We start from the raw sequence: 13,849 nt of genomic DNA, 5'->3' as shown, positions 1-13,849 counted from the left end.
CAGGGTTGGAAGGAAAGCATGCCGTAGCTGGCAGGAGTTGAGAACCCTGGTCAAATGTATGCAGCAGACTGTGTATGCAGCAGACAGTGTATGCAGCAGACAGTGTATGCAGCAGACAGTGTCTGAAGCAGACAGTGTCTGAAGCAGACAGTGTCTGAAGCAGACAGTGTCTGAAGCAGACTGTGTATGAAGCAGACTGTGTATGCAGCAGACTGTGTATGCAGCAGACTGTGTATGCAGCAGACTGTGTATGCAGCAGACTGTGTATGCAGCAGACTGTGTATGCAGCAGACTGTGTATGCAGCAGACTGTGTATGCAGCAGACTGTGTATGCAGCAGACTGTGTATGCAGCAGACTGTGTATGCAGCAGACTGTGTATGCAGCAGACTGTGTATGAAGCAGACTGTGTATGCAGCAGACAGTGTATGCAGCAGACAGTGTATGCAGCAGACAGTGTATGCAGCAGACAGTGTATGCAGCAGACAGTGTATGCAGCAGACAGTGTATGCAGCAGACAGTGTATGCAGCAGACAGTGTATGCAGCAGACAGTGTATGCAGCAGACAGTGTATGCAGCAGACAGTGTATGCAGCAGACAGTGTATGCAGCAGACAGTGTATGCAGCAGACAGTGTATGCAGCAGACAGTGTATGCAGCAGACAGTGTATGCAGCAGACAGTGTATGCAGCAGACAGTGTATGCAGCAGACAGTGTATGCAGCAGACAGTGTATGCAGCAGACAGTGTATGCAGCAGACAGTGTATGCAGCAGACAGTGTATGCAGCAGACAGTGTATGCAGCAGACAGTGTATGCAGCAGACAGTGTATGCAGCAGACTGTGTATGAAGCAGACTGTGTATGCAGCAGACTGTGTATGCAGCAGACTGTGTATGCAGCAGACTGTGTATGCAGCAGACTGTGTATGCAGCAGACTGTGTATGAAGCAGACTGTGTATGAAGCAGACTGTGTATGAAGCAGACTGTGTATGAAGCAGACTGTGTATGAAGCAGACTGTGTATGAAGCAGACTGTGTATGAAGCAGACTGTGTATGAAGCAGACTGTGTATGAAGCAGACTGTGTATGAAGCAGACAGTGTGTTAACATACCGGTGACGGCAGAATGTTCAACAACCTCCAGGTCCTCAGGACTGACTATCTGTTGTTCTGAACCGATGGGAAGATACTGGATCTGCCCGTCATGACTCAGAGCAATCTGCAAAGAGACAGTTTTAAAAACAGTTAATGATCTAATATTCGGTTTTCAAACAATAGAGTAAGCAATGCACATAGAGTGAATTCAGAAAGTATTCAGACCCCTTGAGGTTTCCACATTATGCTACAGACTTATTCTAAAGTTCAATCTTGGTTTCATCAGACCAGAGAATCTTGTTTCTCATGGTCTGAGAATCATTTAGGTGCCTTTTGGCAAACTCCAAGTGGGCTGTCATGTGCGTTTTACTGAGGAGTGGATTACATCTGGCCACTACCATAAAGGCCTGATTGGTAGAATGCTGCAGAGATGGTTGTCCTTCTGGAAGGTTCTCCTATCTCCACAGAGGAACTCTGGAGCTCTGTCAGAGTGCCCATCAGGTTCTTGGTCACCTCCCGGACATAATGTCTCTGAGCTTTACAGACAATTCCTTCGAACTCATGGCTTGGTTTTTGCTGACATGCGCTGTCAACTGTGGGACCTTATATAGACAGGTGTGTGCCTTTCCAAATCATGTCCAATCAATTGAATTTACCACCGCTGGACTCCAATCAAGTTATAGAAACATCTCAAGGATGATCAATGGAAACAGGATGCACCTGAGCTCAATTTCGTGTCTCATAGCAAAGGGTCTGAATACTTATGTAAATAAGGTATGTTTTTTATTTTTTTTATTTATACATTTACAAAAAATTCTCAAAACCTGTTTTCACTTTGTCATTATGGGGTTTTGTGTGTAGATCCATTTAAGAATAAGGCTGTAACGTAACAAAATGTTGAAAAAAGTCAAGTGGTCTGAATCCTTTCCGAAGGCACTGTATAGCACCTTTACATTACATAATCATACTAAAAGAAAGATTTATTCTGGATTGAGTAATTTTGTTTTTGGGGGTCCTCTCTCCCTCACCTGTTGCTCCTGCAGGAAGGCCCCATCATGCTCATACTGGATGATCTGGCCATCTGACATCTGAATGTGGTTCCCGTCTGCTAGCACCACGTACTCCTGAGGTAGGAAGTGTTGGACTCCATCCTGAGAGATGATATACTGGACCTGGGAGGGCGAAGGAGAATTAGACCTGGGAGGGCGAAATAGGAGAACTAGACCTGGGAGGGCTAAGGAGGAGAACTAGACCTGGGAGGGCTAAGGAGGAGAACTAGACCTGGGAGGGCGATGGAGGAGAATTAGACCTGGGAGGGCGAAGGACGGGATTTAGCCCTGGGTGGGCGAAGGAGTAGAACTAGACCTGGGTGGGCGAAGGAGTAGAACTAGACCTGGGTGGGCGAAGGAGGAGAACTACACCTGGGAGGGCGAAGGAGGAGAACTAGACCTGGGAGGGCGAAGGAGGAGAACTAGACCTGGGAGGGCGAAGGAGGGGAACTAGACCTGGGAGGGCGAAGGAGGAGAACTAGACCTGGGCGGGCGAAGGAGGAGAACTAGACCTGGGCGGGCGAAGGAGGAGAACTAGAACTGGGAGGGCGACGGAGGGGAACTAGCCCTGGGTGGGCGAAGGAGGAGAACTAGACCTGGGTGGGCGAAGGAGGAGAACTAGACCTGGGAGGGCGAAGGAGGGGAACTTGCCCTGGGTGGGCGAAGGAGGAGAACTAGACCTGGGAGGGCGAAGGAGGGGAACTAGACCTGGGAGGGCGAAGGAGGGGAACTAGACCTGGGAGGGCGAAGGAGGGGAACTAGACCTGGGAGGGCGAAGGAGGGGAACTAGACCTGGGAGGGCGAAGGAGGGGAACTAGACCTGGGAGTGCAAAGGAGGGGAACTAGACCTGGGAGGGCGAAGGAGGAGAACTAGACCTGGGAGGGCGAAGGAGGGGAACTAGACCTGGGAGTGCAAAGGAGGGGAACTAGACCTGGGAGGGCGAAGGAGGGGAACTAGACCTGGGAGGGCGAAGGAGGGGAACTAGACCTGGGAGGGCGAAGGAGGGGAACTAGACCTGGCAGGGCGAAGGAGGGGAACTAGACCTGGGAGGGCGAAGGAGGGGAACTAGACCTGGGAGGGCGAAGGAGGGGAACTAGACCTGGGAGGGCGAAGGAGGGGAACTAGACCTGGGAGGGCGAAGGAGGGGAACTAGACCTGGGAGGGCGAAGGAGGGGAACTAGACCTGGGAGGGCGAAGGAGGGGAACTAGACCTGGGAGTGCAAAGGAGGGGAACTAGACCTGGCAGGGCGAAGGAGGAGAACTAGACCTGGGAGGGCGAAGGAGGGGAACTAGACCTGGGAGTGCAAAGGAGGGGAACTAGACCTGGCAGGGCGAAGGAGGAGAACTAGACCTGGGAGGGCGAAGGAGGGGAACTAGACCTGGGAGTGCAAAGGAGGGGAACTAGACCTGGCAGGGCGAAGGAGGAGAACTAGACCTGGGAGGGCGAAGGAGGGGAACTAGACCTGGGAGTGCAAAGGAGGGGAACTAGACCTGGCAGGGCGAAGGAGGAGAACTAGACCTGGCAGGGCGAAGGAGGAGAATTAGATTGTCACTGTCTGTCCTGTTTCTATATCATACTGTTACAGTGCCTTCGGAAAGTATTCAGACCCTTTGACTTTTTCCACATTTTGTTACGTTACAGCCTTATTCTAAAATTGATAAAATAAATAATAACTCCTCATCAATCTACAAACAATACCCCATAATAAACAGGATGAACCTGAGCTCAATTTCAAGACTCATTGCAAAGGGTCTGAATACTTACGTAAGTAAGGTATTTCTGTTTTCGCTTTGTCATTATGACGTATTGTGTCTAGTAGATTGATGAGGAATTATAACTTTTTGGTCCATTTTAGAATAAGGCTGTTAAGTAACAAAATGTGGAAAGTGGTCTGAATCCTTCCCGAATACACTGTAAGTAGTCGTATCTAGCTCCATTTGTAAAGGAATCTACCGTATGTATCTAGCAGAGGAGGCTGGGTGGGTAGAGGTATAGGAGGACGGGCTCATTGTAGTGGCTGGAATGGAACGGATGGAAAGATATCGAACACATGGTAACAATGTGACCGTCCTCCTATATCTCTATCCACTAGCCACCTCTGGTATCTAGCTATAGCTCTATCTACAGCAAGGGTATCAAACATACAGCACGCCAGGGGGTCCAATCCGGCCGCGGTTGGTTTGAGTAAAAGAATATAATAAATAAAAACGTTTGTGGTTTTGAACTCAATACTACTTTAAAATGACTAAAACCAAATCTAAAACTGTTCATAAATTATGATGGATCTACAAATTCATACAGTTTATTGACTGTGTCCAGCTCACTAATAAATCACAGAAATTAGTCATGGAACATTGAAAATTCCAAAGTACTGGATAGTGAACTTTTTAGATAATTTTAGTGGCGAGAAAATATAACCGATTTTCAGTGCGGTCTCCTGGACCTCGTTGAAGACCTCCTGCCCCCCCCCCCCAGTTTGACACCCCTGATCTACAGTGTACATCAGTCACCTGGTTGTCTCCTGTCATGTACTGTAACGTCTGTCCGTCCACTGTGGTGATCTGCTGAATGTACGTGGCCTCCTCTTGGTCTTCCAGGCCTTGTTCCTGGGACACTATGATGTGGTCCTGACCCAGGGCTTGTTCCTGGGACACTATGATGTGGTCCTGACCCAGGGCTTGTTCCTGGGACACTATGATGTGGTCCTGACCCAGGGCTTGTTCCTGGGACACTATGATGTGCTCCTGACCCAGGGCTTGTTCCTGGGACACTATGATGTGCTCCTGACCCAGGGCTTGTTCCTGGGACACTATGATGTGGTCCTGACCCAAGGCCTGTTGTAGCTGCTCTGGGCTGATAGTCTGTCCTGCCTGCAGAGCTGCTGGAGACACACAGGGGACAAAGACCAGGTCAGACAACGGGCTAATGGCTACCATACAATAACATTAAAACGTGAGCATTTCAAACCACCTTTCGGGGGAGCTATGTGTATTGCTCTAGGGTGCGTGTACAGTATATCAACCAGAATGTCAGATGGTATGGATGGAGATGGACTTATTCAACCAGTGAAATGATCTGTGTATGCGTGCTAGTGTGTAGGCTCTAAGTATGGTTCCTTACACTGTAGCGTGACGAGAGCCTCCTCATCACTGTTAACTATGACGGTCTGCTGGGAGCTTGCACCAGAGCGGCTCTTCTTTGTCGGAGGTTCCTGGCTGTGGAGTCGCTCCATATGGAACTTGAGGTGGCCATTACGGTTAAACCTGAAAGAATAAACATGGATATTCACAAAATCAGCCACGGAGTCACCATTCTCTACCCTTTTGCTCCAAGTGTGCACAAGGAAAGGACTGGTGTAAGAAATATGGGGGAACCTTTCTCTAGCCCAGTGGTTCCCATACCTTTTGGAACTGTGGCACATTCATTTATTTAGTGGTAATGCCCTCCATCTGATCCATACGGCAAATCATCACTTTTCAGTACAAACGTAGTTGTTTTAATAGATTAAGTAGGGTTTATTTGAACTATTTTTTATAGTTCCTTACTCCTGATGATTAATTTGTGTGTACCCCTTTAAGAGCGTCCCGCGAATACGCAATATAATAACTCGACATGCATGGGTTCCTCAAGGCACACCTCACAGTTCCTCAAGGCACACCTCACAGTTCCTCAAGGCACACCTCACAGTTCCTAAAGGCACACCTCACTGTTCCTCAAGGCACACCTCACTGTTCCTCAAGGCACACCTCACTGTTCCTCAAGGCACACCTCACTGTTCCTCAAGGCACACCTCACTGTTCCTCAAGGCACACCTCACTGTTCCTCAAGGCACACCTCACTGTTCCTCAAGGCACACCTCACTGTTCCTCAAGGCACACCTCACTGTTCCTCAAGGCACACCTCACTGTTCCTCAAGGCACACCTCACTGTTCCTCAAGGCACACCTCACTGTTCCTCAAGGCACACCTCACAGTTCCTCAAGGCACACCTCACTGTTCCTCAAGGCACACCTCACTGTTCCTCAAGGTACACCTCACTGTTCCTCAAGGCACACCTCACTGTTCCTCAAGGCACACCTCACTGTTCCTCAAGGCACACCTCACTGTTCCTCAAGGCACACCTCACAGTTCCTCAAGGCACACCTCACAGTTCCTCAAGGCACACCTCACAGTTCCTCAAGGCACACCTCACTGTTCCTAAAGGCACACCTCACTGTTCCTAAAGGCACACCTCACTGTTCCTCAAGGCACACCTCACTGTTCCTAAAGGCACACCTCACTGTTCCTAAAGGCACACCTCACTGTTCCTAAAGGCACAACTCACTGTTCCTCAAGGCACACCTCACAGTTCCTAAAGGCACACCTCACAGTTCCTCAAGGCACACCTCACAGTTCCTCAAGGCACACCTCACAGTTCCTCAAGGCACACCTCACAGTTCCTCAAGGCACACCTCACAGTTCCTCAAGGCACACCTCACTGTTCCTAAAGGCACACCTCACTGTTCCTCAAGGCACACCTCACTGTTCCTCAAGGCACACCTCACAGTTCCTCAAGGCACACCTCACTGTTCCTCAAGGCACACCTCACTGTTCCTCAAGGCACACCTCACTGTTCCTAAAGGCACACCTCACTGTTCCTAAAGGCACACCTCACTGTTCCTAAAGGCACACCTCACAGTTCCTCAAGGCACACCTCACAGTTCCTCAAGGCACACCTCACTGTTCCTCAAGACACACCTCACTGTTCCTCAAGGCACACCTCACAGTTCCTCAAGGCACACCTCACTGTTCCTCAAGGCACACCTCACTGTTCCTCAAGGCACACCTCACAGTTCCTCAAGACACACCTCACTGTTCCTCAAGACACACCTCACTGTTCCTCAAGGCACACCTCACAGTTCCTCAAGGCACACCTCACTGTTCCTCAAGGTACACCTCACAGTTCCTCAAGGCACACCTCACAGTTCCTCAAGACACACCTCACAGTTCCTCAAGGCACACCTCACAGTTCCTCAAGGCACACCTCACAGTTCCTCAAGACACACCTCACAGTTCCTCAAGACACACCTCACAGTTCCTCAAGACACACCTCACAGTTCCTCAAGACACACCTCACTGTTCCTCAAGACACACCTCACTGTTCCTCAAGACACACCTCACTGTTCCTCAAGGCACACCTCACTGTTCCTCAAGGCACACCAGTGTCATCGCTGCTTTAGCTTATGTTTACACCAATCAATGCCTTTGTGTAGGGAATTGCTTCAGTGCACTGTATCTATAATCCTTAACAGAACAAGTTGAGAGAAATCTGTAATCTGACTGTCTTTGGGTCATACCTCTGTCCACAGATCTGGCAGGTGAAGGGCTTCTCGTTGGTATGCGTCATCATGTGTCTCCTCAGATCCTTCTTGTTCTTGGAGGCAAAGCTGCAGCTGGGACACTTGTGAGGTCTCAGGTAGGCATGCATGACCATGTGTGTCTGGGGAAAGGAATGGGAGAACCACGTGATGACATAGTTTGGAAGTAGTTGTGGATCAGGACAAGGTCAACGCTGCCTTTACAGGCTGTAAACGATACGCTCAACCTCATCTATCTGGTGACTGTCAAAAGTCTTCCCCCATCCCCCATCTCCTAGCCGCCCCCATCTCCTAGCCGTCCCCCGTCCCCCATCTCCTAGCCGCCCCCATCTCCTAGCCGTCCCCCATCTCCTAGCCGCCCCCCACCCCCCCATCTCCTAGCCGTCCCCCATCTCCTAGCCGTCCCCCGTGCCCCATCTCCTAGCCGCCCCCCATCTCCTAGCCGCCCCCCATCTCCTAGCCGCCCCCCATCTCCTAGCCGTCCCCCATCTCCTAGCCGTCCCCCATCTCCTGGCCGTCCCCCATCTCCTAGCCGCCCCCCCGTGCCCCATCTCCTAACCGCCCCCCGTGCTCCATCTCCTAGCCGTCCCCCGTGCCCCATCTCCTAGCCGCCCCCCGCGCCCCATCTCCTAGCCGTCCCCCATCTCCTAGCCGTCCCCCATCTCCTAGCCGTCCCCCCGTGCCCCATCTCCTAGCCGCCCCCCCGTGCCCCATCTCCTAGCCGCCCCCCCCCGTGCCCCATCTCCTAGCCGCCCCCCCGTGCCCCATCTCCTAGCCGCCCCCCGTGCCCCATCTCCTAGCCGTCCCCCGTGCCCCATCTCCTAGCCGCCCCCCGCCTCCTAGCCGTCCCCCATCTCGTAGCCGTCCCCCATCTCCTAGCCGCCCCCCCGTGCCCCATCTCCTAGCCGCCCCCCCGTGCCCCATCTCCTAGCCGCCCCCCGTGCCCCATCTCCTAGCCGCCCCCCCGTGCCCCATCTCCTAGCCGCCCCCCCGTGCCCCATCTCCTAGCCGCCCCCCCGTGCCCCATCTCCTAGCCGCCCCCCCGTGCCCCATCTCCTAGTCGTCCCCCGTGCCCCATCTCCTAGCCGCCCCCCCGTGCCCCATCTCCTAGCCGCCCCCCGTGCCCCATCTCCTAGCCGCCCCCCCGTGCCACATCTCCTAGCCGCCCCCCCGTGCCCCATCTCCTAGCCGCCCCCCGTGCCCCATCTCCTACCCGTCCCCCGTGCCCCATCTCCTAGCCGCCCCCCGCCCCCCCATCTCCTAGCCGTCCTCCATCTCCTAGCCGTCCTCCATCTCCTAGCCGCCCCCCCGTGCCCCATCATTTACATTTACATTTAAGTCATTTAGCAGACGCTCTTATCCAGAGCGACTTACAAATTGGATCTCCTAGCCGCCCCCCCGTGCCCCATCTCCTAGCCGCCCCCCGTGCCCCATCTCCTAGCCGCCCCCCCCGCCCCATCTCCTAGCCGCCCCCCCCGTGCCCCATCTCCTAACCGCCCCCCGTGCCCCATCTCCTAACCGCCCCCCGTGCCCCATCTCCTAGCCGCCCCCCCGTGCCACATCTCCTAGCCGCCCCCCCGTGCCCCATCTCCTAGCCGCCCCCCCGTGCCCCATCTCCTAGCCGCCCCCCGTCCCCCATCTCCTAGCCATCCCCATCTCCTAGCCGTCCCCCATCTCCTAGCCGTCCCCCATCTCCTAGCCGTCCCCCATCTCCTAGCCGTCCCCCATCTCCTAGCCGTCCCCCGTGCCCCATCTCCTAGCTGCCCCCCGTGCCCCATCTCCTAGCCGCCCCCCGTGCCCCATCTCCGAGCCGCCCCCCCCCCCATCTTCCAGCCGCCCCCCCCATCTCCTAGCCGCCCCCCCGTGCCCCATCTCCTAGCCGCCCCCCCATCTTCCAGCCGCCCCCCCATCTCCTAGCCGCCCCCCCGTGCCCCATCTCCTAGCCGCCCCCCATCTCCTAGCCGCCCCCCGTCCCCCATCTAGCCATCCCCATCTCCTAGCCGTCCCCCATCTCCTAGCCGTCCCCCATCTCCTAGCCGTCCCCCGTGCCCCATCTCCTAGCTGCCCCCCGTGCCCCATCTCCTAGCCGCCCCCCGTGCCCCATCTCCTAGCCGCCCCCCGTGCCCCATCTCCTAGCCGCCCCCCCATCTTCCAGCCGCCCCCCCCATCTCCTAGCCGCCCCCCCGTTCCCCATCTCCTAGCCACCCCTCCATCTTCCAGCTGCCCCCCCATCTTCCAGCCGCCCCCCCCCATCTCCTAGCCTTATCCTGAAAAGGCATTGGAGGAGAAGGTTTCATCCCCTTAGACCTTCTCCTCAAGGAGGCAAGGATGAGAGATATCAAGAAAAACCTTTCTGAGATTTACCATGTAATTCACCATGTAATTCAAATGTCTCAAAGCTGATCAAAGATAGTCCCCCCCCCCCCACCTTGACAACTGGCCAGGACGAGGCAGTGAAGTCACAGTCGGGACACTTGAAGGTGGAGGGATCGATGTGGGCCCTCTTGTGGTTCTCCATATCACTGCGGCCGTGGAACGACTCCATGCAGATACGACAGGAGAACCTCTTAGGGTTTAGCTGGTTCTGCTGGGGAGAACCCACCATGGAGGGAGAACCCGGGGCCTCGCTGCTCAGCTGGAGAGAGAGTGAAAGAAAGAAAGAGAGCGTTAGGATGAGACTTCTGGGGTGGACTTGGTTCTGATATCCTGGGGCCTCAGACAGAGGGAGGATGAGATGACTTTCTGCAGCCTAATACTAGGCCAAAACTATATGACTTCTAAAATCTTAACAACTTGGACCTGCTCACATTTCCTTGTCCCAGATCTTTCCTTCCGTCCATCCTAAACCCCAGGACGTGGGTGCTCACTTTACACCATGACTCCCTAGTTGATCCTGCCCTGTGTTTCTCAGGTGTCGTAGGGGGGGGGAGGATCCTGACACGCAAATTCCCGAGCAGCACGTCATTATCATAAAAATATAAAAAAAGAGGCGGAGAATATGGACCAGCCAATGGTTGTGCAGACGTAGACAATATGGAGGTTCTTATTCTACAGAGTGAATTAGCGGTCATATAAAACGTTTAATATTGAAAAGGCCTCAGACAGAGGGAGGATGAGATGGGTGTTCTCTCCACAGCTCCACCAGTCTGTCTCCCATCACTTCAGTCCACATGGTGCCTGCTGCTGCTTGTTGTTGTTGTTGTTGTTGATGCTGTTGTCCTCTTCACGGTCATCGTTTTGGTCTCACATGCTGAGTGCTCATTGGCCATTGGCAGTAGCCCTTGTCCGATTGCGCGTCGTAGCGCTGTTCAGACTACAAAATTGCACCACCAACATTTCTGACATATCAGAAAATGTACAAAAAAAAAAAAAAAAAAAAATCAAATAATTTAAAAAATAAAAAAAAATAATAATAATAAAAAATAAGTTAAAAAAAATCGGGACATCCGACAGAAGTCTGGAGAACGGAACAGCCATCATCGGCGCGTACCTGACCCGCTCATACTACACGAGTCCCGACGTACTGATCCTAGCCCAAGTTCACAGGATTTCACCCCAATCATGAAAATTAGTCTGGAACGGCAAAATCGTCCAGTACAACTGTACTGAATGGTGATGACCTCTCAGCCATCTTCTGTTCAACCGAACAGAACCTAAAAGCCACAATCCTGACCACACGGTTTGGTATCAAGCTGAGGGACGGGACTGAATAAATGTAACCACTCTTATGAATAGACAGAGATATGGATGCGGTGGTTCCCTTCAGGCTTACCTCGACCTGCTGCAGCACTCCGTCCCCTAGCCCGGAGGACAGGTAGTACTTTTCTCCATTCTCTCTGACTATTTCTGTTCCCTCCTCCTCTTCTTCCATGGGCTGGGGACTCCCCTCGCCACTGCTGAAAACACAACACAACACACACACATTGGAACGCAGTGAAAACAAGGGAGTACTTCCTAAACTTGTCCAATGAGAGCAGAGGATTATTTTCTCTCTCTCACATTGCTCTACTAAACACAACCCTGGTGAGACCATGGTGTTGTACCTGACTGATGTGATTGATTGTACCTGTATCCAGGTCCGGTGCTGTGGATCTCCTCTGTAGCTTGTTCCACCTGTTCCAACACACTGAAGCCTTCTGCCCCCTCATAGGCCTGGATGGCCACCTGGGTGATCTCTCCATTCTCATTGGTCTCTGCCTCATAACCCTCCTGCACCTCCTGGACCTAATGGATCATTATTTTGGTGATTAACATTTTGATTGTTTTTCACACAAATACAAAGATGAACACCAACAAACAGAACAGACAACAAACCCAGTCAACACCACACAACGTCATCTAGAAGTAAAAAGGTCCAGTCCATGATAAATCAAATGAAGAAACTGCACCAAATATACAATAATAATAGTATACAATAATATACCATAATAACAGTATACAACAATATATCATAATAATTGTAAATTATAATAATAGTATATAATAATATATCATAATAATAGTATATCATAATAGTGTACAACAATATACCATAATAACAGTATCCAACAATATATCATAATAATAGTATATTATAATAATAGTATATAATATATCATAATAATAGTATATCATAATAGTAAATAATAATATATCATAATACTAGTATATAATAATATATCATAATAATAGTATATCATAATAATAGTATATCATAATATATTATAATAATAGTATATAATAATATATCATAATAATAGTATATCATAATAACAGTATATCATAATATATCATAATAATAGTATATTATATCATAATAATAGTATATCATAATATATTATAATATATCATAAATGTACCTCCTGCACCAGGGTCTCGCCGGTCTCAGACACGTGAAAGGTTACTACTTTTTGCCCTCCCCCCGTCGCCGAGGTAACACCCGTCCAGGAGCCTGCTTCTAGAACATTGGAGTCAGACGACTTCAACACCTGTACCTGAGGTGACAGACAGAAAGGCTGCTCATAGACAGAAACTAGATGCATTCCTAGTCGTGCAGACCATAGCATGTCTACTGCTCCTTAGGTGGATAGGTCAACTAAGCATGGATCGGTCAACTAAGCATGGATCGATCAACTAAGCATGGATCGGTCAACTAAGCATGGATGGTCAACTAAGCATGGATCGGTCAACTAAGCATGGATCGGTCAACTAAGCATGGATCGGTCAACTAACCATGGATCGGTCAACTAAGCATGGATCGGTCAACTAAGCATGGATCGGTCAACTAACCATGGATCGGTCAACTAACCATGGATCGGTCAACTAACCATGGATCGGTCAACTAACCATGGATCGGTCAACTAACCATGGATTGTCAGATAGAGGGCAGGATAGAACCTTGTCAGGATGTAAAACCAAAGCTTTGGGCAGTACCTGCAGTGAGTTTCCCACCAGCTCTCTGGCGTTGCTCATATTCAACAGCAGATCCAGAGCATTCTGGGCTGACAGGTCTGAGTTTCCGGCTGTGGAGATGGAGAGAGACCGTCTCAGTCATGGTTCAGTCATGCCTTACACTCAATATAATATACAGTACATGCAAATGTTCTTATCGTGTTTGGTGGAGATCAACTGACCTGTTGAGACAATACATTTATATTGAGCCATAAAAAAGGCATGTATTTTTTCATCCATGTAATTATTGTCTGTCCTTTGTACGGCAGGAATCACTGACCCTGTTCGTAGATGATGGTGGTGTTTCCCATTGCATCTTGGGAGACTGAGGCGTTCTGCATTGTCTGCATGGCTTGTAGTGTGTCAGGATCCACCGCCAGCTAACACAGAGACAAAACAGAGTCACAGGCCTGCAGCGTTTCTAATTCAGAACCTGCAGCGTTTCTCATTCAGAACCTGCAGCGTTTCTCATTCAGAACCTGCAGCGTTTCTCATTCAGAACCTGCAGCGTTTCTCATTCAGAACCTGCAGCTTTTCTCATTCAGAACCTGCAGCGTTTCTCATTCAGAACCTGCAGCGTTTCTCATTCAGAACCTGCAGCGTTTCTCATTCAGAACCTGCAGCTTTTCTCATTCAGAACCTGCAGCGTTTCTCATTCAGAACCTGCAGCGTTTCTCATTCAGAACCTGCAGCGTTTCTAATTCAGAACCTGCAGCTTTTCTAATTCAGAACCTGCAGCTTTTCTAATTCAGAACTGACAGCTTTTCTAATTCAGAACTGACAGCTTTTCTAATTCAGAACTGAAAGCTTTTCTAATTCAGAACCTGCAGCGTTTCTAATTCAGAACTGACAGCTTTTCTAATTCCAAAGCATAAAAATGCAAGAATAGCTCATCAAGCCTGTTTCCAGATCAGTTTGTGAT

General features: G+C 50.7%; 1 protein-coding gene across 2 annotated transcripts in view; it reads right to left on the bottom strand.

Annotated features, from left to right (window-relative positions):
• The window catches only part of LOC129829494 (zinc finger protein 335-like), a 47,769-nt gene that overhangs the window by 7,386 nt on the left and 26,534 nt on the right, over nt 1-13,849 (bottom strand). The window contains exons 19-29 of one of the 2 annotated variants that reach the window (XM_055891210.1): nt 13,208-13,307; nt 12,910-12,998; nt 12,336-12,470; nt 11,564-11,721; nt 11,270-11,393; nt 9,926-10,132; nt 7,477-7,619; nt 5,262-5,404; nt 4,652-5,022; nt 2,119-2,262; nt 1,109-1,214 (exon numbers count right to left, since the gene is read on the bottom strand). In XM_055891210.1, coding sequence (XP_055747185.1) covers nt 1,109-1,214; nt 2,119-2,262; nt 4,652-5,022; nt 5,262-5,404; nt 7,477-7,619; nt 9,926-10,132; nt 11,270-11,393; nt 11,564-11,721; nt 12,336-12,470; nt 12,910-12,998; nt 13,208-13,307 — 1,720 coding nt within the window. The remainder of the gene's footprint in view (nt 1-1,108; nt 1,215-2,118; nt 2,263-4,651; nt 5,023-5,261; nt 5,405-7,476; nt 7,620-9,925; nt 10,133-11,269; nt 11,394-11,563; nt 11,722-12,335; nt 12,471-12,909; nt 12,999-13,207; nt 13,308-13,849) is intronic. The other variant, XM_055891211.1, reaches the window with a different exon arrangement.

Source organism: Salvelinus fontinalis, chromosome 31, assembly GCF_029448725.1.
Source record: "Salvelinus fontinalis isolate EN_2023a chromosome 31, ASM2944872v1, whole genome shotgun sequence".
NCBI lineage: Eukaryota > Metazoa > Chordata > Actinopteri > Salmoniformes > Salmonidae > Salvelinus > Salvelinus fontinalis.
The sequence above is the reverse complement of the archived record's forward strand: the minus strand, read 5'-3'. Positions and strand labels throughout refer to the sequence as shown.